Genomic DNA, 22,909 nt, shown 5'->3' with positions numbered 1-22,909 from the left:
GGGTAAGGTATCTTGGCATGCAGCTGAAGCCTGTGCATCACCAATGAAAATAACTGTGTAAACAACAGCAACAGTCCAAGAAACTGTTCACACCTTGTGGTGAAAATTGAAGTGGTCCTGCTGGAGATCATCAGTATCTGCACTGAGAGTATCGGGTCATCCTCTTATCATCTTGATCATAGTGCAGGCCTGCAACCCTTTGGTCAGCAGCTATGGATCTCCCCACACCACTCCACAGCAAGAGGGCAATCCCTTTGTCTTTTATATATGGTAGGCTCTTTCATACCAATGTTTTATGGAAAATAGTGGTGGAGCTTATGCCCTACAAATAGCCATCCCTTAAGAGCTTTGTGGTCAAACATTCAGATTAGCGTGTGTGCTGAATCTTTCAGTGTTACCACAAGAAATAAAGACCATGTGAGCTGAATGGGTGTAGATGGAAGTGACTTAAAAGAAAAAGTGGTTATGGAAATCGGCTACGTGGTGAAGAGCATTCCCTCTACTTGTCTGTGTTTGCACAGTCTCATCTTGTTCCCAGCACGTTCAGCTATGTATAACAGTCTACTGAGTCGTACATGTTTTTGTACTGTGTAGGACAAAATACATGCATGCATTAAGAAACTCAATTAAACTTATAAAAAAAAATCCTGTTTTACCATGGTAACTTCTATCAAAAGAGACATGTGACATAAATTGGGATTTTTCCCATTGCCCAAATTATCCATAAAGTGCTTTTACTTCAGGGCTCTCGCATTCAGTCTAAGTTCTGCTCCAGTATTGTTCACAATGACATTAGAATACGTATGGCAGAGGGAAGTTTTAGTCAGTGTGAAGTGGACAACAGTTAGAGGGGAAATAATTGCCAAATAGGAGATACTCTTGAAGAGGGTGAGTGAGATGATAAATAAAAAAAGAACACAGGAAGGGGTGTATGGTGTATTGCCTTCTGACTGCACTTGTGTGTGTTGGTGTTTGATAACATTCATTGTCCTCTTACTTCCGAAGTATTACTTTTTTATACATAACATGGATCTGAAGTGAACTTTGCAGGGAAGTGGAGGAAACTAAGTACACTTAACCCTCTTTTCTATGAGTGCTGGAACTTTTTGGAAATGTGATTGGAAGTAGGGTGCTTCTCCGCACTCTACACCCTCTGCCTTGGCATACACTACCAAACACAATGCAGGCAGATTTTCGTTTTAGGACAGTATTTACTATCTTATGTGGAAATTAATATTTGTTAATATTTTTTTAAAAACTGTAAAGTCTGTTGTTGTGAAGGCCTCTTGGACCCCAGTTGGTCACCTCTGTTTTAGCTTAGTTTTATAGTTCATATTTTATTTGTTTTAGTAAGGCTTCTTTTAGCAATAATTTTGACATATTTTTATCAGCTTGTTTTTATTCTAGGAATAGGCGGGACAAAATGCTTGTTTACTTAGCCTTTGCACAACATGTAATCAGTACTTTTCTGCCCAAGACTAAAAGTTGTACACGATATGCTAGTTCGTGTTGCCCATTCAGGAGACAGCTTCTAACATCTAGACCCAGCACTGCGTTGGGACTGTACTTCCAACACCGTATTTTCCATTATATAAATGGTGCACTGACCTGGAAGGGGCAGAAGACATTCTGGCCACAATCATCCTGGTACACTTGCTGTGTGACATGCAGCTTATTTGTGCCAATCTACCAGCCTCCTGAGAGGAGTGCCAGCTTTACCACAGACTGACTCCTGACACTGTTTCTAGGCAAGAGGTTAGGGCTAATCCCTTAGACCAGGCCAGGCAGAAGGGTATACCCGCAATGCTCTCAGTGTAGACTTTGGTAGGAACCTCCAAGAGCCTCTAGAATCTCTAGAACATCTAGAACTACATACAGCATGGTTGGATTGTTTATCTTCTTTATCATGTTTGTAATGCAGATTACTTCTCTTTGTTTCATCTGCCTAATTATCGCAGTTCGCTCTCTATATGGCAGATTGCGATTGTTTCAATAAATGTATTGAAAACTTAGCTTGGATCTTTTTGTGTCTCGTCTTGGTATTCATGAGTAATATTACAAAAGGGTAAGATATGTTTCCACAACTTCCCTGGTGAGTCAGTGTCATGTTCAGGTTGCCATAATCACCTTTCACCCCTTAGGTATGGGGTTTCAGGTGAGGCACTCTGAGCTAGCCAGGAATTCTTACAGTTGATTGTGTAGATGGACTCAGTCTCCCACATTATGAAGTTCTGCTGTCCCAAATAAAATTTTCTATTATCTGAGTAGAAACTGTATAACACTACCTCCATTGTGATAGTTTTTTCTTAGTGTTCAGTTTCCTTTCCTTTTATTTGCCCTAAATGTAGAAAATTAGTGGAAATACGTAGTTCTAAATAAAAATGACAGATGAAATGTATGTACTTTGGTTTCAAATTTGTTTGTGTTTCCATTGTGACCAAATATAAAGATATTTTTTGTGTACAGGGAGAATAGGGTAACTAAACTAGCACACGGCAATGACTATCCAACGAACTTTGTCGTTTAGGTCTTGGTGCCCAGCTGCATAGCAAGAGAGACTCTTGGGGATCTGACTCTCAGGTAAGCGAACTGGGTAGTAAACAAAATGTTTAATATTAAATATTTTGTTTGGTTTGCTGTTTTTAACAGAATTTTTCATTTTGGTTTTCCACTCAATGGTATTGCCCATGTCTTATTTATGTATCACACATATGGTCAGTAATGCTCAATAACGTGTACATTCTTTCCGGTCTGTGTTGTGAATCTAATGTTTATATTTATTTCATGTTTATTTTGTTCATTTCTGCCTTTGATTCCTTATTTCAATTCATTGTTATATGCCTAAGTGCATTGAAAGAGTTGAATGTTGATCCAGAAGGTGAGCAGGGCAACCAAGTATTTTAGAGATCCAGGAAACAGGCAAGAGAAGTAGCTTACTAACTAGCACGGTCCCCCCTGAGCTTTGGTTCACAGACTATTTTTAATAGTTTCTAGCAAATAACAGTGTCCAAGTGTATATTTTTTACTGAATGAGTACCTCTTATATCTTTTTATGCCTTTGCTCCATAGAATCGCTTCACCACAAAAGTGTTGTTAAAGGTGCCATGCCTACAGTAGGCTTCTTAAAGCTGGCCACTGAAGGAAAGAGCAGGAGGGAATGAAACGAATCAGTGCATGTGTACTTATTTCCAAGGTCCTTTACCACATTTAGGGCTGGTGTGTGTTACTTTGGCAGTAAATGGATCTTACTTTTATGTCTTGATACACCCCCCCACATATCATAAAAGGCTTGGGAAAATCTTCAGTTCCACCACGTGGTTCCAGATGAGGCCTAAATGGTTCCAGTTGTGGAGTTGCATATGCATCACAGTATATGATGTATTGTTTTCAAAACACTACTAGCTTGCACCCTTTACATTCCTTGTTATTTTTGCACAGCCCAGATCACTTTGCATGATACTCACCTTGTCATCTCAGAGTACTTTCTTCTGAAGGACGTTTTTTTCCTCTGTGGAGACACGTCCCGATAATTAGGGGTGTTGGATTTTCATCTCTGACACACATTGCATATTGTGCTTGGGGATGGACTGTGATTGAAGCTTTCTCTCTGTGATCTGGGAGCATGAAGACTTTTTGTGGCCTAACAGATAGCTGGCTGGAGTTCCTGGTCTCACCTCTTCTTGGATGGTAGAAAAACCGCAGTGACTTCTTTCCCAGCACCAGTGGAAGCCTAACACAAAACTGTAACTAGAAGCAGCATCAGTGGTCGTCCTCATCTGGTGTTCAGGATGAGACAACTTTTTAAGAAAGTCAGCGTCTTTGTCTGATAATGTACTATTGTTGTGTAAAGTCCTTATTCCTCTACAGTCCACTCTTGATCTCAAGCAGTTTCATTGTTTTTAGGAAATCATACTCCAAGATTTTGCTGATATGACTCTCACAGCTGATCAGGCCTTAGGCACCCCTTGTAGGATGCTAAATCTATTGTAATGTTGAACACTGTTTCTAGGACAAGCACCTATGGCTCTGCTCCATTCCGAGCTCTAATATACGGCCCTTTGGGCCCTTTAGAGCACATTTCCTGACCTTCGCGTTCTGTGACTGAGATCCTTACTCCACTAGTTAGGGCCAGTATCAGTGTTCGCACAGTCTCAAAATATTCTAGTCAGTCTGCGAAACAATTGAAATTTTACAAAGAGAAGGGAAATCTCTTCTAAAGCTAAATCTTTGGCCTTTTGGAAAATAATTATGAGTGACCCCGATTTTTCTCCCTGAGTCTCGACACATGATTCAGATGGCAGTCTCTCGCCCCCATTGAATTTAAACATGAGTATGCTGGCCCATTTTCAGTATCACTGCAGCATGCACACTTATGTGGAGGTAAAGCTCCCGGTGCTGTATGCCACTATGATGGAGCCTTCTCTTTTACCTTGATAGTAGGCAGGGCAGATGAGTACCTGGAGATACTGCTTTCACCCTTGGTGATAGGAATTAATGAGTTCAGAGAGGGTAGGAGTACAATGTGCCAACTGTTAAACACCCTCCTGCCTCTTAAATGAAGCTTATTCTTGTGCGTCTGTAAAAATTGTCAAAGGCCTTTGCTTTTAGTAGGCACAGTGTCACGTAAGCACAGTTGGAACCTGGTCATCCTTATGTTTCCAAGGGCCCATCCCAGATAGTCTAGTGCTTGAGGATAGTTCAGTCAAGTGCCGTGCCATCATGTTCCTCTGCCTCTTGGAGAGGGAGTCCAAGATGTTGGATGCCATGGATTGGAAGAGTTTTGCTTCTGATATCTTTACTGTGCTCTGTTGTATTGTGATTAGCTTTTTGCGTGCTATTTTGGCATTTTGTGGGATACAACTCAAGTGATGATGGAACACTAACTGGAAGATAAGCAACCTTCTTTTGCACAGAATTTCAGTGAAGGAATGGATTCTTTGAGGCAAAATCTTCACTGAACACCTTATGCTCGAGTGGTACTCTGGTACCTTACCCTTGCAATGCCTGTGTGAGTTACACTAGTTTCTTAGTGAAAGACAAGGCTTCCTTGATCAATATGCTGTTTGATGGTAAGATGTTTTTAGTGCCGTTAGCAAGGTTTAAATAGAGCATTGCAATAGCTTGAACAGTCAGAACAACTCCCAATGCAGAGCCTTCTCCCTACCTGAAACCCCAACAACAGTAACAATTTCTCTCAGTGGTTGATGCGGCAGATATCACATGATTCCAGCATACAGCTGTGGTATCAGTTGCAGCAGGCAAACAAATATAATGTGGTAATATTAGCAGAAACGGAACTTCATTGGAGAAGGGATATGCTATATCTGCAGTAGAAGAGAAGTGAACCAGGATCTATGGACCCTTCTGACTATTTAACTGTTATATTTTTATTTTATTTTTCCCTCCCCTTCATCAGGAATTCACTACCTTTGTGGCCAACTTTTACTCTCCTACTTTGTGGAAAACCAAAAGGAAGAAGTACAAGCTTTATGTCTGAAAGGGGTACTCCAACCAGGATTGCCTGGAGAACTTAGTTCCAGCATGTATGCCTGCTATTTCCTGGTAAAGAAAAAGGGTAGGGGTGGATGCCTCTACCTGATTTTCAATTTGCATTTGCTTATTAAGTCTATTGAAATATGTTAGTCATCTTTCTGCATGCTACGTAACCTAGGAACCTACTACTTCCATTGGACGAGGGCAAAGGGAGTTTGTAGAAGGTGTGGATTTTGTTGATAGAAGTATCCATTAGAAGAACAAGTCAGTCGCCCCTGGTTACAGTTTTTTTGATTGACACTCCACCTTCATTCAAATTCATCAACACCAACCCTGCTCTTCTTACCGAAGGCTATGTGCTAAATTGCTAATATTTGTTTCTAAATTTGTATTTTACTGAGACTTTACCCTGCCCTGTGTGGAATGGGATATTTAGGCAGACCTGATGTCAATAGGCAGAAGGGTGCACATTTGCAAATCAGATACATTATACACAATCATTTACGCCTATGCAGCTCTATACCTGTCCCAGTCTGCCACTACTTCCTGGAATTGAAGAATTTTCTGATCCCCGATAGTATACAAAGTGATCATTCTGCTGCATGGATGTAGACCAGGTATTACAAAATTGTTTTTGAAGGTACGTAATTTTATCTTTTCTCTTAAGTGACATTGCTTCCCTCCTGGCATGCATCTTGTTCTTTTAACACATCAAGTTGTGCTTAGATATTCATTATTATCGATAAGACATGAAACTTAAAACCTGATCTTAAATCAAATCCTCCTTGACAATGCACAAGACATCAAACTGAATACTGAGCAGCAACCTACCAACAAATCCAGCACTTAAGCAAATTGTAAAATACCTTGTAAATCCATTATTGAAACTACACATATATTCTTGAGGGCAAGGTTTATTTGATCAGGTGACATATCAAAGCTGAATCTCTTGGAGAATGGATAATCTCTTTCAACTCCAAATTAGGCAACATTCACACACGTCACCAATGGCATAAAACAAACCAATGCAAGGATACCTGCCATGTCTATGTAGAAAGATGTGTTCAATCAAACTGTTTATATCTTGGGCAACCAATTGTGTACATGTCCCTGTTGTTCCAAAGCACACTTGGAATCCTCAGACATATCACTTCGGTCCTTTGTGTACAACAATGCACCTTAATATTTAACCAGTAATACCAGTTTGATGGCATGTGTGACTGTAGATACACATGCTCTGCATACTTCTGCCATCTAGTGTTGGGTCCAGAAGGTTGCACGTTTTTCTTAGAAAAGTCTTTCGAATCGCAAGGTATAGTGACTCCACCTTTTCTTTGTATTGTGCATGGGCATCGACTCCATTGTTAGATTTTTTTCTTCTGCCGTCTGGTCGTGTTTCACCGAGCTCCTAGTTGAGGCCGTCTTTTTGGACTCTTTCTGTTCGGGATCCACCCCTTATCATCGGTACCATTGTCGAACACACACCTCTCTCCCTTGCATTTCAGGACCAGCCAAACACCGCCCATTGGAACTATGCTCTTCGACAGAGGCCATCTGGGCCGCACCTTTCAGGCCGGCATTTTCTTGATTTGTCAAACTCGAAGATGAACTTCTGATGGAACTGACTTCCCTCCATTTCTGTCCTAAGTGCCAAGCAAAGTTCTTGCTGACTAACCAACACCAGGTTTGCAATATTTGTTTGTCTGTCAACCACAGAGAGGATGACTGCGAGGCTTGCCAGTCCTTTCAATCCAAAAAAACTTTCTGGGACCGAAGAGCACGCTGTAGAGAAATGCAGCGACAGGAGATTGAGGATATACCTGACATCTTTCAACAACAGGATGTTGAGTCAGGTTTGGCTCCAAAACATAAGAGTGATTCAAAGGCCACACATACTTAGGAACCGAGCTCCTCGATTGAGCCTATCCTCCATAAGATGAAAGAGCATCTCAATGCTAAACATAAACAACTACATATACAGGCACAGATTGGCTGTGTCTGTTAAAAGCTGTTGTCACTACACCATCAAAGAGTTTTATTTTGCAGAGGCCATTGATGTATCTGTGCCTGCTGCCAAAAAAAAGGACAGATAAGGACTCTGTTACTTCACACCTTCTTCTACCTCCCTCTCCTCCACCCTAACCTCTTCATTCACAGGGTGACCCACTTGGCGGTACCCCTCAGGGGTCCCCCCACTCTTTTACAAGTGTTCATAGAACAAGGGATGGCACTCTTGATTGCTCCCAAAACACAGACTTTTGGTCAGCCTATGATGTAGATCTGCACACTGACACCAACCCAGATGTCTACCCTGATGGGCCGTCTCCTCCAGACGATACCACCTCTTTTTAGGAGCTTATTGGTAGGGCAGCCACATTTCACCAGGTACCCTTCGATAAGGAGCCCATTTTCTGTTTCAAACCCTCTCCACCTCTCACAGGGCAACACAGTACCTCCCAATGCTGAAAGGAATGTTGAGGCACTCATAACATTTGTAATTATCCCGCTAGCGCACGCATCATTACACCACAAGTGGAAAGAAATTAAAGGCTTCCTCCTCTGACCCCTTTTTTTTATCAGATACCAAATGTGTCCTGATTCGCTGGTGATCTCCAGTGCTAGAAAGAGAGCAAACTCTGAGGCCACCAGTGATGCTCCATCTCCTGAAAGGAGAGCAAGCTTATAGAGTCCTCTGAGAAATGGGTTGCAGACAACCACTGGCATATAGCTAACACTCTGGAGCTGTTATTCAGATATGAACGTGCCCACTGAGATACGATGAAGAAGCTCCTCCCCCACCCAGAGGAGCATAGAAAAAGAGGCCAGGAGATAGTTAGCGAGGGCCAACTTATCTCCAGTAATTCAATCTGGTGTGCTTTAGATTCCACTGACATAGCTGCCAGAGGAATTAATACCAGTGCCCTTTTACGCAAGCATGCATGACTGCACATATCAGGATCCCACTGCTTCAGCCAGACGACTTCCTGTCAGCACTAGACTTGAAGCACACCCACTTTCACACCCCTTTATACCCAGCTCATCGCTAATTCCTCAAATTTGTGAAAGCAGGCAAGCACTATCAGTTCAAAGTTATCACATTTGTGGTAACTACTGCACTAAGGGTGTTCATAAATTGTCTTGCGGTGTAGCAGCACACTTATCCAGACAAAACATGGATGTCTTCCCATATCTAGACGACTGGCTTATCAAAGCCAGCACTCTTACTTTGTCTACAGCACATCTAAAATACCATAGGCTTGCTTCATCAACTAGGCTTCACCATCAACTTCTAAAAATCTCATCTTCAGCCTGTTCAGATCCAGCCTTATCTCAGGCCGTTCTAAACCAGCTGTGATTAGTTTAACCCAATGCAGCAACAATACAGAACTTTCAAACACAAATTTGAAGTTTTTACCCCGACCAGCAAGTCACAGTTGGATGTTTCACAAGACCACTAGGCATGATCTCCTCCTGCATCGCCGTAGTGCCAAACTCCCATCTACACATGCGTCCATTACAGGAAAGTCTAGCACGTCAATGATCTCAGACACATGGTTATCTGGAAGATCATCTGCTGGTAGACAGCCGCACCCATCGCTCTCTGCAGTGGTGTAACAAAAACAAACTGTTGAAGCGGGGGGCTTTCCTAGACCCTGTTCCTCAGACCATACTAACAGACTCTTCACAGACAGGATGGAATGCTCACCTTTAGTGTCTCACAGTCCAAGGTCTATGGGATCCCATACACCGAGGTATGCATATCAACTACCTAGAACTTCTTGCTGTTCAGTTAGCGCTGAAAGTATTTACACCTGACCTGACCAACAAAGTTGTTATGATAGGCATAGACAACATGACAATGTATTATCTGCAGAAACCAGGTGAGAGGGGGTACATTCTGTACAGCTGTCTCACCTTTCGCAGAAGATCTGGTGTTGGGCCATTCGCACAACATCCATTTACTAGTGGAAAATCTTCTGGGGGCAAACAACAATTTTGCCATCCTCCTTAACTTTTGAGCCTTTACATTCAAGCCCGTTTCAGTTCTTATCGTGGAAGGCATTTTTATTTGCTATCACTTCACTTAGGCATGTTAGTGAGCTGTAGGCGTTAACACTGCAAGAACCCTATTTCCATGTACACAAGGATAAAGCAGTTCTTTGCAGCAACCCCTAAATTCCTACCGAAGGTGTTATCTCAATTCCACCTTAATCTATCAAACTGCTAGTCTTCTGTCCGCAACCAGGTTCTGTTACTCAAAGAGGTCGCCACACTCCAGATGTTAAGAGAGTGCTAATGGTCCTCATTGATAAAACTAAAATCTTTAGAAAACAGGGGCGGCGTCACTCACCTGCTTTCAGCAGAAGGGGAAGGAAAAATAAAATGATAATAACAAATCGTTATTATAATTTTATTTTTCGGTGAGCCAGGTTAGGGTGGGGCGGAGCTGGAGAGGGCTGGGCAGATAAGTGGTTGGTGCACCATAAGTGCACATGTGTGGTTGGCCGGCTTTTTCAGCCACCCAAACAGACATGGGCACTTTACATTTTCCCATCTGGCTGAATTGAACAGCCGCGATGAGAGAGTGCACAGGGTGCCACTCTCTCCGTGAGCACCGAAGCAGGGCTCTCACACCAACCATGGCACTGCTGTCATGCTGGTGACAGCAGAGTCGTGATTGGGGAGGGGAGAGTCTGGAAGCCTGTGTGCTTCCAGGAAGATGACTGAGAAGACAAACCCGTCTCCGTAGGAAAGAGGTTAAGTGGTTTTTTGTTTTTTTTTTGTTTTTTCATTCCTGCCACCCCAGTTCAGTGGCAGCCGCCACTGTTAGAAAGACCAAACAGATTTCTTTTTCTTTGTAACCACCACACAAATGCAACCCTATATCAAAATCTGGCATAGTCATATGGATTGTAAAATGGATCCAGGCCTGCTATGCTATAGCCAAAAGACCACATTACCTGTTTCTCTTGGAGCCCACTCCGCTCGTAAAAAAAACAAAAAAAAAAAAAAAAAGGAGCAACCATGGCCTTTTTAGAAACTATTTTCATAGCTTACATATGTAAGGCAGCTACATGGTCCACACCGCACACCTTCTCCAAGCATTATTGTGGACAAGTTAATGTAGGACAGGTGGTACTACGTACACTTTTCCAGACCACTGCAACACCCACAGGTTAGCCACTGCTTTTTAGGGGGCTTTACAGTCTATGGAGTACATGTGTATCTACAGCCACATATGCCATCAAATTGAAAATGTTAATTACCCAGTAAGCATCTGTTTGTGGTAAGTTGTGCTGTAGAATCACATGTGCCCGCCCTCCTCCCCAGACACCTGTGGCCATTGCAATCTCTTCACCGTTTTTGGTATATTCATTTGCATGGACATCTGTCTTTTCTCTTCCGCTACGCTCTATTCTCACTAGCCTGCGGGAAAACAACCTAATAATGGAGTTGATGCCCAGGCAAATCACCAGCAGAAGGCGTCACTACACCTCGTGACTCGAAATACTTTTAGAAGAAAACAACTTGCAGTCTTCCGGACCAAACACTAGATTGCTGAAGTATGGAGAACATTTGGATCTACAGCACTACATGCCACAAACCGATGCTTACTGGGTAAGTAACATTTCACTTTTCCTCGATGTTTCTTTTACTAGAATAACTGTTCATCTGGAGACTGGTATGAAGCACTTTATGATTTCACAGCGGAAACCGACAAGGACCTTCCTTTTCGGAAAGGAGAACGAATTCTCATCACAGAACAACTGGACTCGGAATGGTACCGCGGTAGAGTGAATAGCAGAGAAGGACTAGTGCCAAAATCATTTGTTCAGGCTATATCAGGTAATCACGATTATGTGGTGTGGTTTACATTTCTCTGGTCCTTACCTGCCAACTTGTACTGCTATATTTACACGTTTTTTGTACATTATGATATTTACTCTGACATCAGTGCCTCATAGCTGGGTAAGTTTTAGCATATGTTCAATGAAAGAAGAGATCCTCGTTCTTTAGACCGTACCAATATATCGTTCTGTTTGTCAAGCAAAGGCCTAGAGTGCCTATTAAGTGTCAGGTTTAATGTGCAGCATCCAACTCTGCTGTTGTCACTTCAAATTGTACTTTCTGCCCATTAACATGGAATCCAATAGTATAATACTGCAGAAGTGCCATATCTCACTTTTAATGGCTGTACGCCATTTGTAATAGGAAAGTGGATGATTTTTGGTTTGTTCGACTGAGTGCCAGCTGGCAGAAGATGGCCTCTCCTGTGTGTCTCAGTCGTGTTTCTTAAAGGCGGGTGGGCAGGTAAAAGGTTAGGTTTGCCTCACATCTTTTTTTTCCAAGGATGTAGTGGAGTAGTCCTATGTGACTTGAGCCAAAGGAACGGTGAGAGTAAAAGAGCTTAAGGCATCTTGGACTGCGACTGAACATATGGACAACAGTTACACATGGCACAGTCACTGGCAAGGAGTGGACGGTACCCAAATGGTAAGGGGCAGCTGGTGTGGTTAGTGAGTCAACTGCAGTTGTCAAACCTTGCTGTAGAGAGCACTTAGATTTCCATTATGTGATACAATACAAATGAAATGTTGTATCCAACGTTTTCGAGGCAATAGTGTTGTCAGGTATAATGGTGCCCCCTTACACCTCTCGAGGAACATTATAGCATAGCTGAGAACAAACTCTGAGCATTATGAGCAGTCTTGTAAAGTAATGATGTAAGCCCGACAGAAGAGGGAGAAATAGCGACGCATCACCATAAAGGCAACAACTGCCTGAACTCTTGCACTCATCTGTTGCAGCCCTACTGATTTGTCCTGTTGCCCCTTAGAAGAGAACATCTGTACTCCTAATACTCATGACAAATACTGGGTAGAAAGTGTGGGCCTGATTCACAGAGGTAGACTTGCTTTTGTGTAAGCTTAGGACTTTTTTTATATTAACAAACAATGTTTACAAGTAGTACGTTTGACTGCAGAGAATCCACACTCGTGGTGGAGAATCTGCACATAAAAAGATCGGAGTAGTCTCCACCATCAGCGCGGATCTTGTAAATAAACACCAATACAATTTCAAAGTGTTGATGCTTGTTTTCCTTAGTATTTGCAACCAACTGCTGCCCTTTACTGTTTCGATAGTATAGAGCGAAAATATTTTACTGCTTCTTAATAAGCTTCGTTGCAGCCAGCAGACAAATCATTTTCAAAACAGGACTATTTGTTTACATTGCATCACCTCGGAAAGATGTTTCTTCGACTTAATGATTTTTCTGAGGCCTGTTGTGTGATAGATTGGTCACTGCCTATTGTCTTCCGGGTGAAACTGAATTTCTGCTGTGTCAGTTCCTGCTTTTTCATTTTACAGATGTATCTCAGCCCTCGCAGCAACCTCGGGGGCAGAAGAAATCGAAAGCTAAGGCCTTGTACGACTTTAACGGCGAGAACGAGGATGAACTCACTTTCAAGGTATTGTTCAGTGGTACTGAACTGCACGGACTGTTTATTCAACAGAAAGATGCTAAATTGTCATGTGAGAGGATTCTGTATCATACACCAGACAGACATCTGACATCAGAGGACTTTCTTTCTCCACCAGTGGTCCTTCCCAGATTCATGACTGAAATAATTCCTGGAATCGCCTTTGTTTATTGCTATTTTTGTTTTGCGCTTTTTTCCTTATTCAGTAAGAAAAGTTTTAAAACTGGAGCATGCTGACAACGAGGATTCTTGTTTGTGTACAGTGTTTTTACATTTAGTTGGGGTTTTGAGAAGTAGATGTGATGCAAGTGCGCACCTCGTTTTATTCAGCACTGTACACCAGTAAAATGAACAGTTTTCCACTCCACGAACGTGCCTCACATGACATTACCGTGCGCGAGGCATTCCAGGGGCGATAAAGGAGTAAGACTTGACGATAAGAGAAGGGAAGAATCTTGCAACATACAACTTACATTACCTTAGAGCAGTGGTCTCTAAACTTTTTAATGACGCGACCCCTCCCCACCCCCCCCCCCTCAAGTTGAAAAATAAAAATCATTGGCCCCCCTCAGAATTGTTCACAATTGTTTTATAAAAATGGCAATGTTTAAATATTTCTAAACCTATTTAAACATTGCAGTTAAGTACTGTTACCTTTTTAAAAATGCAATAACAAGCTTCTGCTGAAAACAAAGGCATGTTCTCTGCATAATGCTTTTTTTTGCCACTGTCTGGCGCCACCCCCACTGGGATCACTAGAGGCCCCCATGGGGGCCCGCCCCCCAGTTTGAAGACCTCTGCCTTAGAGAGTTTTGCACGAAGCAAAACATTTTATATCTGTTCTTTTTTAGGTCTCGCCTGAGACAGCAAATGTGCTGTAGCTTGCGAGGCAGCGAGGCATTTTGTTTACTTGTACGGGCTTAGAGCCCGTCAGTTACTTACTATTGGTTGGCCTTCTCCTGCTGTCACTCATACTGCCTGCCCTCTCCCGCAATCCGTCATGTTGCTTGCCTTCTCCTGCCGCCTTCTTCACCGTCCGTCGTGTTCCTTGCCTCTTTTGCTCTTGCTCTGTTGTCTGTGCCCAACCCAACATAACAAGGAAAAGCTCAATGATGTGGCCATTGTTTTTTTTTTCTTTTTAGGGTTGAGCCTACGAGTGCATGCGATTGTGCATGCGTCTCGTATGTGAGACTATGTTGTGTACAGTAAAGGGCTTGAAGCCTGCCTGTCACTCAACATTTGTTGATTTGCGTGCCACTCTTCTTTCCAGCATCATAGTTTGTCAAGGCATGTCTGGCATCACTTCCGTTTCTCTGTGTAGAGCAGGGATCAAGCACTAATTGATGCAACTTAATTAGTGCCCGTCCACTGCTCCTGCGCTGATCGAGGTACTATTTGTTGTTTTTAACATCGAGTGCCCCGCAAACAGAAAACTTGTGATTGGCAAAAACATGCCCAGCAGACACAAAATTGCAAAGTTTTATTTTTTAAAGCTAACTTTATTTTATTTTGCCAAGTTGTCTTTTCTCAGTTTATTCTTAAGTTTTCTTTTGTTTTTGTTTTTGCTTGTGGGCGCTGTTGTCCAAAGATGACAATGTGTCCAAATATGAGAGACCTATTGCATTGTAAATGCTTGTTTGCCTTCAACTGTGACGTCCTGTTTGCCCCCGTCCACCCTCCCATGCAGCGCTCTTGCTTGTCCCCATTGTTGCTTGCTCCCTTTCATTCCACATTTTTGCTTGAACCCCATTTTTGATTGCCCCCTCCCACCCACATTGTTGCTTACCCCTTAAGAGACTGTTTTTGTTTTGGGGTTTTGGGTTTTTTTTGTACAGAAGTGGAAAGGATGGTGTTTCTCGTTCTTTTCTCTTTCGTGAGTACAACATGACTTTCTGAAGTTCGGTTGACTAATTACTCCTTTTGTTCCCAGGATTAGGGTTGTCCAGTTGACCGACAAACACTTTAGGTAGGAACGTTTCTTTAAACAAATACTGACTGCCTGACACCAGCCTGCTAGCTCTTTCCGAGAACAGCCAGCTGGCACTTGCTCAGAGGCCATGGGGTGCTCCGTAATTTTCTCTCTGATTCAAGATTATTTTCATTCGCAGTGCATGTAAATCAAACGTCAATCATTAGCAACAATTAGCTCTCATTATCCCTACTAAAAGGGAATTATGTTAAGAGGTCTTTTCATATAGCTGCGCCTTGTCCTACATGTGAATGATGCATGTTTATCCACCATAGGCAGCACTTGAGGTTTTTTCACGTTCATATTTACTTGGAGACATATTATTTGCTATTGATTCCTCTTTACTTCTCAGACAACATTACTCTTTGAGTTTCTTTTTTAAATCACATACCTCTTTCACAAGATAGTAGCTTGACCGGTCAGCATGTGAAATTGTAAGGTGTACATAGCACTACCCATATAGCAGTCGAACATTAGCCTAACGTGGCTTTAATCTTTGTGTTTAATAGAACATTACATGTACATCAGCATCATATTTGTGTTTTAATGTATAGTTGTATATTACTTTGTTGCTTTGCTACATGATTGAGTAAGTATTGGCAAAGCCAATCAGTGTCCCTTTTGTGAAAGCTTGTTGGCTTTGTCAGTGTTTTTTTTTAGATAGGTTGTAAAGCAGCACAGCTGCTGTGAAAAGTGGCTGAAAGAAAAAAAAAAGCACTATGACAGGACTAGCTCTGATTGCGTCATAGCACTTAAAAAAAAAAAAAACTTTTTAGCCATGCTGCACAGCAGCCGCACTGCTGTACAACATGGCTAAAACAACATCCACAAAGCCAATAGTTGTTGTAAAGGCGAGACCTATTAGCTTTGCCATTGTTTCTTTTCCTTTCTGCCAGAGCTGTATTTGGGAGCATCTCCTTGTGTATTACACGTGTTATGTGCTGAGCATCGGTAAATCTTTTGTAAAGCAAATCCTTTTGATAAGTGTTTTTTGTAACTGAGGAAAGAGAAACCGTTTGTTTCTGACTTTCTCATTCGTGGGCACTTCAGAGTACTGGTCACAATGTGGTGTTAAATTGTCATGGAATGCTTCATAGTCAGTCTTTGCCGCTGTGGCATTGCAGTTTGATGACACTGCTTAGAAATAGTCTGGCAGGCTCTAGATAAGATCATTTAAGCAAGTTTCATTTTCAGCAGAACAAAAACCTTATCCTTGCCACCTCAGGTGTGACCTCCCCCATGCTTCCTTGTAAGGCTGCTGCAGTTCCCTCTACCAGTACTTAATCCATTTCTGCAGATCGGTGCTATTGTGCAGCTCCGTTGATGCATTTGCATAGTAGGAATTACTGCTATCAGCACCAGCATTTTTTGTGGTGGGAGACTCACTCCCAGATGCTCAAAAAAGGAAGGTAATGCAGCTAATCCCACGGAGGGGGCTTATGAAGACAGATCCTAAACGAGCATCTCTGAGATGAAAATTAGTTCCCTATCAGTCTCGCCCTTTTTTGGGAAGCAAGGTGGGGATGATTTTGGGGGAAACTGAGATGGCACCCAAAATACATTCAGTTTTAAGCCACAGTGCTGCTTCTTGGGGGTACTGTGTCTTTTTGGCCTATATGAGCAAGGCAGCTGCAGGTGTTCTGCTCTGATGGAAGTAATGCCAACCATCACAGATTTCTTTAGAGCATGTATACTTTTTATTTCTATCATGGTGATTCCTGCTCACACTAAAGGAAAATACCAGACACCTAAGTCAGCTCCTGATTGCTTGATGCCCTCAAAAATGATGACATAAGACTTGTGCAACCATGATTCAGAAGATCCTGCATCCAGCTAGTGAGACCCATTATGGATAGTTTGGAGATTAAGGGCCAGGCGTAGTATTAAAATAAACGTTGCAATTTGCTACCAGTATTTGTATGACCTTGAATTTTTTTTTTTAACTGACCTATTTACAAATAGTTTGGTCCAGAAAATGAATTTTCAAAGTGGGTCACGGTCCCATCTACCTCATTAATGTTCACGAGGGAGTATGCAAATTGTGACTCAGGTCAATTGCAGGCCTTCACAGGAATGGTAGCCTGCAGGGGTCAGAAGACCACCATATCTGGGATTGTGATTTTTTTTTTTTTTTTTAATGGGGTTACATTTAAGAAGCAAAGTTTACTTTTTTTTTTTTCTCCCCAACCCCAATTAGACTACTTACTCTGCAATACACTTTTTTAAAAATTCACAATTTTGTGAATGAGATCATTACCTCAAGTTGTGGTTTTCTGACTCTAAAAATGGGATTAGAACATAGCAATAAGCATTCTAACTGTTGCAAATGCACACTGGTGCGATGGGGATGCTGTTCCAGATCCTTGGAGAAGGCTTGCCTTCTGGATTTTCACTTCATGGAAAAAGATTTCTCCAGCTTGGCACCATCCAAGCAACTAGTTGAGTATTGTCCCCTAGGTATGGTTGATTTGTTTATCAGGTAAGCTGGGGTCTTATTGTTAAGGGCTTTACAAGTGGTGTCGGTGATCCTGAAGATAAAACTGTTTGGAGGAGGAAGCCAGCATATGGCTTTTAATGTATAGGTGATTGGGATGAATATCCTTGAGCCCTTGGTGAGCTGTGGCACTACATGTGGGATACCTTTCCAGGGGTGCTAGGGCGGTACCAGGGAAACCAATGTGTTTCCTCTGTCCAGATGGGAAAGGAATATGGTTAATATGGTTGTTCTGAGGTCATCTTCTGGAGAAAAAAAAGCTTCACTTTCTTCAAGAGGGATAGTTGGAACCAAGGTCCCTTGGTCATAATGGTGATTTGTCTTATGAATGAGAGGACTATGTCGAGGTTGAATCCTAGGGACTTTCACATTCTGTTAGCTGGGTGGTGAAGCCTGGTAGGTTTACATTGCAGAGCCAGGCTTGGATCTGGTGGTGTTTGGTGCCATTGCCAAACATAAGGAATTCAGTCATGGTGGGGTTTAGCTTCAGGAAGTTTGTTGACATCTAAGATTGGTTGATTCTGCTGCAAAATGTGAGTATCGGTATGTCATTGGTTGAGGATGTTGTTGGGTAGAAGTGGAAATTATTTGCATATGGATGGATCTTTATGTTGCTGTCTGTGAGAATGGATCAAAGGAGATCCATGTAGAGATTATAGTTGATGTGAGTGAGGATGGAGCACTGGGGTACTTTGCAGGAAGCGGGGAGTGTCTGTATTCTTAAGTAACGTATATGTGTGAGCTATCACCAGTAGCTATATTGTGAACCATTTCAAGACAATGCCTGAAAATCGCAATTATAATTTCAGGTTACTGATCAGAACTGGGTGGGTGACTGTGATGAAGGCTGCAGAGAGGTCAAGCATTGGATGTCATTCTTTTGTTGAGGGGGTGTTGTCAACTACTTGGTGTGGGACTACCTCAGTGCTGCATCATGGCCGAAGTCTGATTGGTAGTTCTGTAGATTATTCTTGCAATGTGCTCCTTTAGCTGGTTCTCAATGATTTTCAGTACTGAACAGAAGGTGGTTAATAGGGTGGAAGTTGGTGAAGGTGCAGTATCAATTGATGGTTTCTTCAGCTTGGAAAACATCAAGCCGGTTTTAAGGGTGTTTGGGAAGGCATCTTGGTTTAGGGAGGCATATGAAGAAGGAATATGAAGACCTTTTCTTGGAGTAGTTTGATGATGGAAGACTAAAGGGCATCATCTTCATAAGTAGTTAGACTGAGAGTTTTGAGGCTATTGGAGAGCTTCCTCTGTGAGACCTGATTGAAAGAGGTCCATTTGGAGACAATGGGGCATGGCTGGAAGTGAAGGTAAAGTGTTAACAAGGGTGGATCTGATTTTGTCCATTTCAGTAGAGGAGTTGATGGCACTGTATTTCCCAACTGTAGCCGGGACTGTGAATTCTGGGAGAGAATTGCTGCAGTGTTTGACAGCCTTGATGAGGGCTTTGCTTCTATTGATTGCCTAACTGATGGTAGTATTGTATGAAGATGCTTTAACTGTGAAGATAAGGGATCAGCGATGAGAGCAGTGTTTGGGAAGGTTGAGGTCACCCATGAGGTTGATTGTCTCCTTTTCTTCTTTCTTCGTATAGTAAATTTATTCTCATTCAGCTCTTGAGTGTACCAGGGTGATGAGGGCTTTGACTGGATTGTCAGGTTTTCAGTGAACCAGTGCGTTCAATATGAGTTCTCATAATGTTGTTTCTAATGTATGTACTTTACCTTGAATTGTGGGTTTCCCGTCAGCTCTGATAAGTTGGCAATTGTGTATGCCACATAGGCAACATAGCAATAAGTAGAGAAACACGACTGCCAAGTCAAGGTATAGTGCCTTGAGCCTCATTGTATATGGGTCTACTGTATTATCCCATGGATCAAAAGTGAATCGCATTTTGTGGTATCCCAAAGAAGAAATACCTCTAGGAGAAATACATGAACTACAATTATTTAAAATAAGAATTAATGTATTTGTCATTCATTCATGTGGAACATTCACTAAATATTGACCAGTCACAGTAAATACTGTTACTATCACACAAAGGAATTTTCCATTGCTCTGGCAGTGATGAAAGTATGCATACTCCAACACTGGCGTTCACCCGGCACTGCAACCCACGTTGAATGACTGAGATTTTCTGGTTTGCTCCTTACGAAGAAAATCGTCCATAGCATTCATAATCAACAAAGGTGTTTAATCGAATTTGGTCTTCTTTCCTAAGCTGAGAGGAAGAGATTTTGTGCTCAAGACTCGGAACTAGCTGTAGCTATAACACTTGATTTATGTGAATATACCCCTAATCAATGTTCCCTGTAAGGCACGCGCGCACCTTTCCTTCCCCCATCGCGCAGGCCCCTTTGGCAAGCGCGCACGTTGTGCTGTTATCAAATGTTCCACCATTCCTATACTTTGTGGTAGTTTATATACGTTATCACTTTCTAAGCCTAAATAAGCCTTTTAGAGCGATATACGTGCTCCCCTAAGGCAGATAATGCTCATATTTGAATCTGGATTGAAGTCAATGAAAACAGCGTTTGAATGCCGCGGGGAGTGTTTTAAACATCATTTGGCGTACTTTAGCATACAAGCGAGCAAGTGATATTTGTCTTGGAAATTAATGGTTAATGAGCTAGGAAATGCTTCAGAACAGTAGAAAATGTGCTGTTATCAAATGTTCCACCATTCCTATACTTTGTGGTAGTTTATATGCGTTGTCACTTTCTAAGCCTAAATAAGCCTTTTAGAGCAATATACGTGCTCCCCTAAGGCAGATAATGCTCATATTTGAATCTGGATTGAAGTCCATGAAAACAGCGTTTAAATGCCGCGGGGAGTGTTTTAAACATCATTTGGAGTACTTTAACATACAAGCGAGAAAGTGATATTTGTCTTGGAAATTAATGGTTAATGAGCTAGGAAATGCTTCAGAACAGTAGAAAATGTGCTGGTATCAAATGTTCCACCATTCCTATACTTTGTGGTAGTTTATATTCGTTATCACTTTCTAAGCCTAAATAAGCCTTTTAGAGCAATATACGTGCTCCCCTAACAGGTCATGTCCTTGGGGTGTGCAACCAGGTCACAAAACTGCCTTGATGCCCTATTGCATGGAACAATGATATCCCTTTTTTGCTTTAGTGGTATGGAGAGGTCAGTGCCAAAGATCTTGGCTAGTTATGGGCTGCGCGCGCATGAATGGTCAATTTCTTGGCGCACGTATCCTTGGCTGCAGCACACAGAGACCGCACACTGCCGCACACAGTGGAAAAAAATTAGAGAGAACATTGCCTCTAATGCACATAAAAATAGCATTATTGTGATTGAAACTACACAAGCAAGCAGCCTGAGCACTTGATTGTCCCATTCTGTTCACTCTGTTTGCTAGACCTTTACCCATACTACACCACCCCCAACCAAAACACCCAGAGGAAGACTAAGTAGAGCGGAGGAGTTGTGGTTCAACTGCAACAAAAAGTTGGTCTTGTTGTTTCCCTGTTTCTGGTATTTCTGATTGATCTACCTGACTCATTATGGACTGAAAAAGCATTTTCTCCCTTGTACTTTTTTTGTACCTTTAAGTGACGTCATGCACTGTATAAGTATACCAAGTTACATGTGTGAAAAGCATTGTTATAAAAAAATATTTAAAAATAGGAATGACCCACAGACCTGTCAGGTCTCTACTCCCAAAAAATGGCAGACTGAAGCGCCTCTAACCGTGCTCTCCTCGGGCACAAAGCGCAGTTGTGTCCGCAATAGGGTGAATTCCTGCAGTTTTAGTAAGCATGTTTAGGGTCTGTAATAATCTGAATGCTTTTCTTTTGCAGGCAGGAAGCATGATCACGGTGCTCAAATATATAGATGACGACTGGATGAGTGGAGAACTGCAAGGAAGATCTGGAATGTTCCCCAGGAACTTTGTGCAGGTTCTCTAGGCACACTAAAGAGAACCTGAACGCTCACTTCTTTCATACAAACTGAGACTTAGGGCAACATGGCGATCTACAACCATCTTCAGTCTTCAGACTGGAAATGCCACGCTTGGTGCCACTTGAACGTTTACTCTCTAAAATCACGTGTGAAAATGTTTTGCACTATTGCTTTGTAAGAAAAACACGTGTTCTATGTCTGTATATATTGTCTGATAAAGTAGGTCTTTCTAACTGGATTTATTAAAGACTCAAAAAATGCCTTTTTTCAACAAATGACCTATTTGTAGAGGAGGTCGATCATGACTTTTTAATCTGTTGTTTATTAGAAGAAGTTTTATTTTTCGAACAGCAGGATGGTGCTATAGTTAGTGTTGAAATTTGGAGGAAAACTGTTGAATGAGGAAACCTAGAGAACATGGACATTAGAGGAGCCACAACTGAGCATATCGATGGACTAAGAAGACCCACCACAGAAACAACAGAGAAAAGTCTACTTAGAAACAGTCATGACAAATGTATTAACACTCATGTGCTGTGCGATATATATTGCATAGTGACACATCTGACAAGCCTAATCTTTGTGCAGAGAGCCTGACATGCCAGTATTCCATTACACATGTGCCACCAGAGGTAGTGTTTGGCCCTTGTAGTTTTTCCAGCCAAAACTTTCAGTGTCATTCTCTAAAAGGAAGGCCGTATTGCCTTATTTGTGTACTTTGGTGTGTCATCTGTCTGACTATCTAAACATGTATTCATTATGACAGTCTGTAAAGGAAACATAGTCTAGTTCAATAGACTTTCACACAATAAATTTCTTCTTTTTGTGAACATCGTATGATTTCCAATATTGTCCAATGCCGGAGGATCTAAGGGCATTCTCACTTTGTCACGTTATGACTGGCAGTTTGCCCACATGTAAGTTCTCCATTTTTCTATTGGGTTTATGTAAAGTGCTGTGCAAGAATAGCGTATCACAGTAATTTTACAGTATCAACATCCAAAATTCTAAATGATCAGTTAAATGTGAACTCTTAGAAATCCGCTGCACCACTTCTCAAAACCTTTTAGTCAAGTTTTTTTGTTGCATGATGGATGTATGTTCCTTAGAATCTGTCGGCACTTGGTCATCAATTTGACCTCTCAAATTTCCTTTGATTGCTTAAAGTGATGTGATGTTTCTAAAGTGACACCTGGGAGCCCATATCCTCTCAGCCATAAGTTGGTCTGGTACATCTCAGCAAGCAGAGAACCATGGCAACTGCAGTTGTTGTCAACTTTGAAACGTTTCCTCCGCAAAAACCTTCTATACATGAACAAAGGGTCAGTGGAGGGTGGGTGACTGTGAGCGTATGGTGAGAAACTAGATGGTTAAAATATTTTCAGGGAGTTCAGTAGCAATGCAAAGAATCTTTAGGTTAGTGAAAAGATGCGTGAAACTGATTTGTGATAATTTTACAATGGCTGTACTGTTCTATTTTATTCCGAAACTAATTGTTGAAGTAAACCTTTATTGGAAATCCCACCAAAAATA

The 22,909-nt window shown here is 41.8% G+C and overlaps 1 protein-coding gene across 2 annotated transcripts in view; it reads left to right on the top strand.

Moving 5' to 3' along the window:
• Nucleotides 1–22,206, top strand: part of SH3D19 (SH3 domain containing 19) — a 324,933-nt gene extending 302,727 nt beyond the window's left edge. The window contains exons 18-21 of one of the 2 annotated variants that reach the window (XM_069242645.1): nucleotides 2,528–2,580; nucleotides 11,154–11,340; nucleotides 12,865–12,965; nucleotides 21,274–22,206. In XM_069242645.1, the coding sequence (XP_069098746.1) occupies nucleotides 2,528–2,580; nucleotides 11,154–11,340; nucleotides 12,865–12,965; nucleotides 21,274–21,381 (449 nt within the window). In that variant the 3' untranslated portion in view covers nucleotides 21,382–22,206. The remainder of the gene's footprint in view (nucleotides 1–2,527; nucleotides 2,581–11,153; nucleotides 11,341–12,864; nucleotides 12,966–21,273) is intronic. The other variant, XM_069242646.1, reaches the window with a different exon arrangement.
• The last annotated feature ends 703 nt before the right edge of the window (nucleotides 22,207–22,909 follow it).

This window comes from Pleurodeles waltl, chromosome 1_2 (genome assembly GCF_031143425.1).
Source record: "Pleurodeles waltl isolate 20211129_DDA chromosome 1_2, aPleWal1.hap1.20221129, whole genome shotgun sequence".
In the NCBI taxonomy this organism is placed as follows: Eukaryota; Metazoa; Chordata; class Amphibia; order Caudata; family Salamandridae; genus Pleurodeles; species Pleurodeles waltl.
Note: the sequence above shows the minus strand (reverse complement) of the source record. Positions and strands in the feature narration are given on the sequence as shown.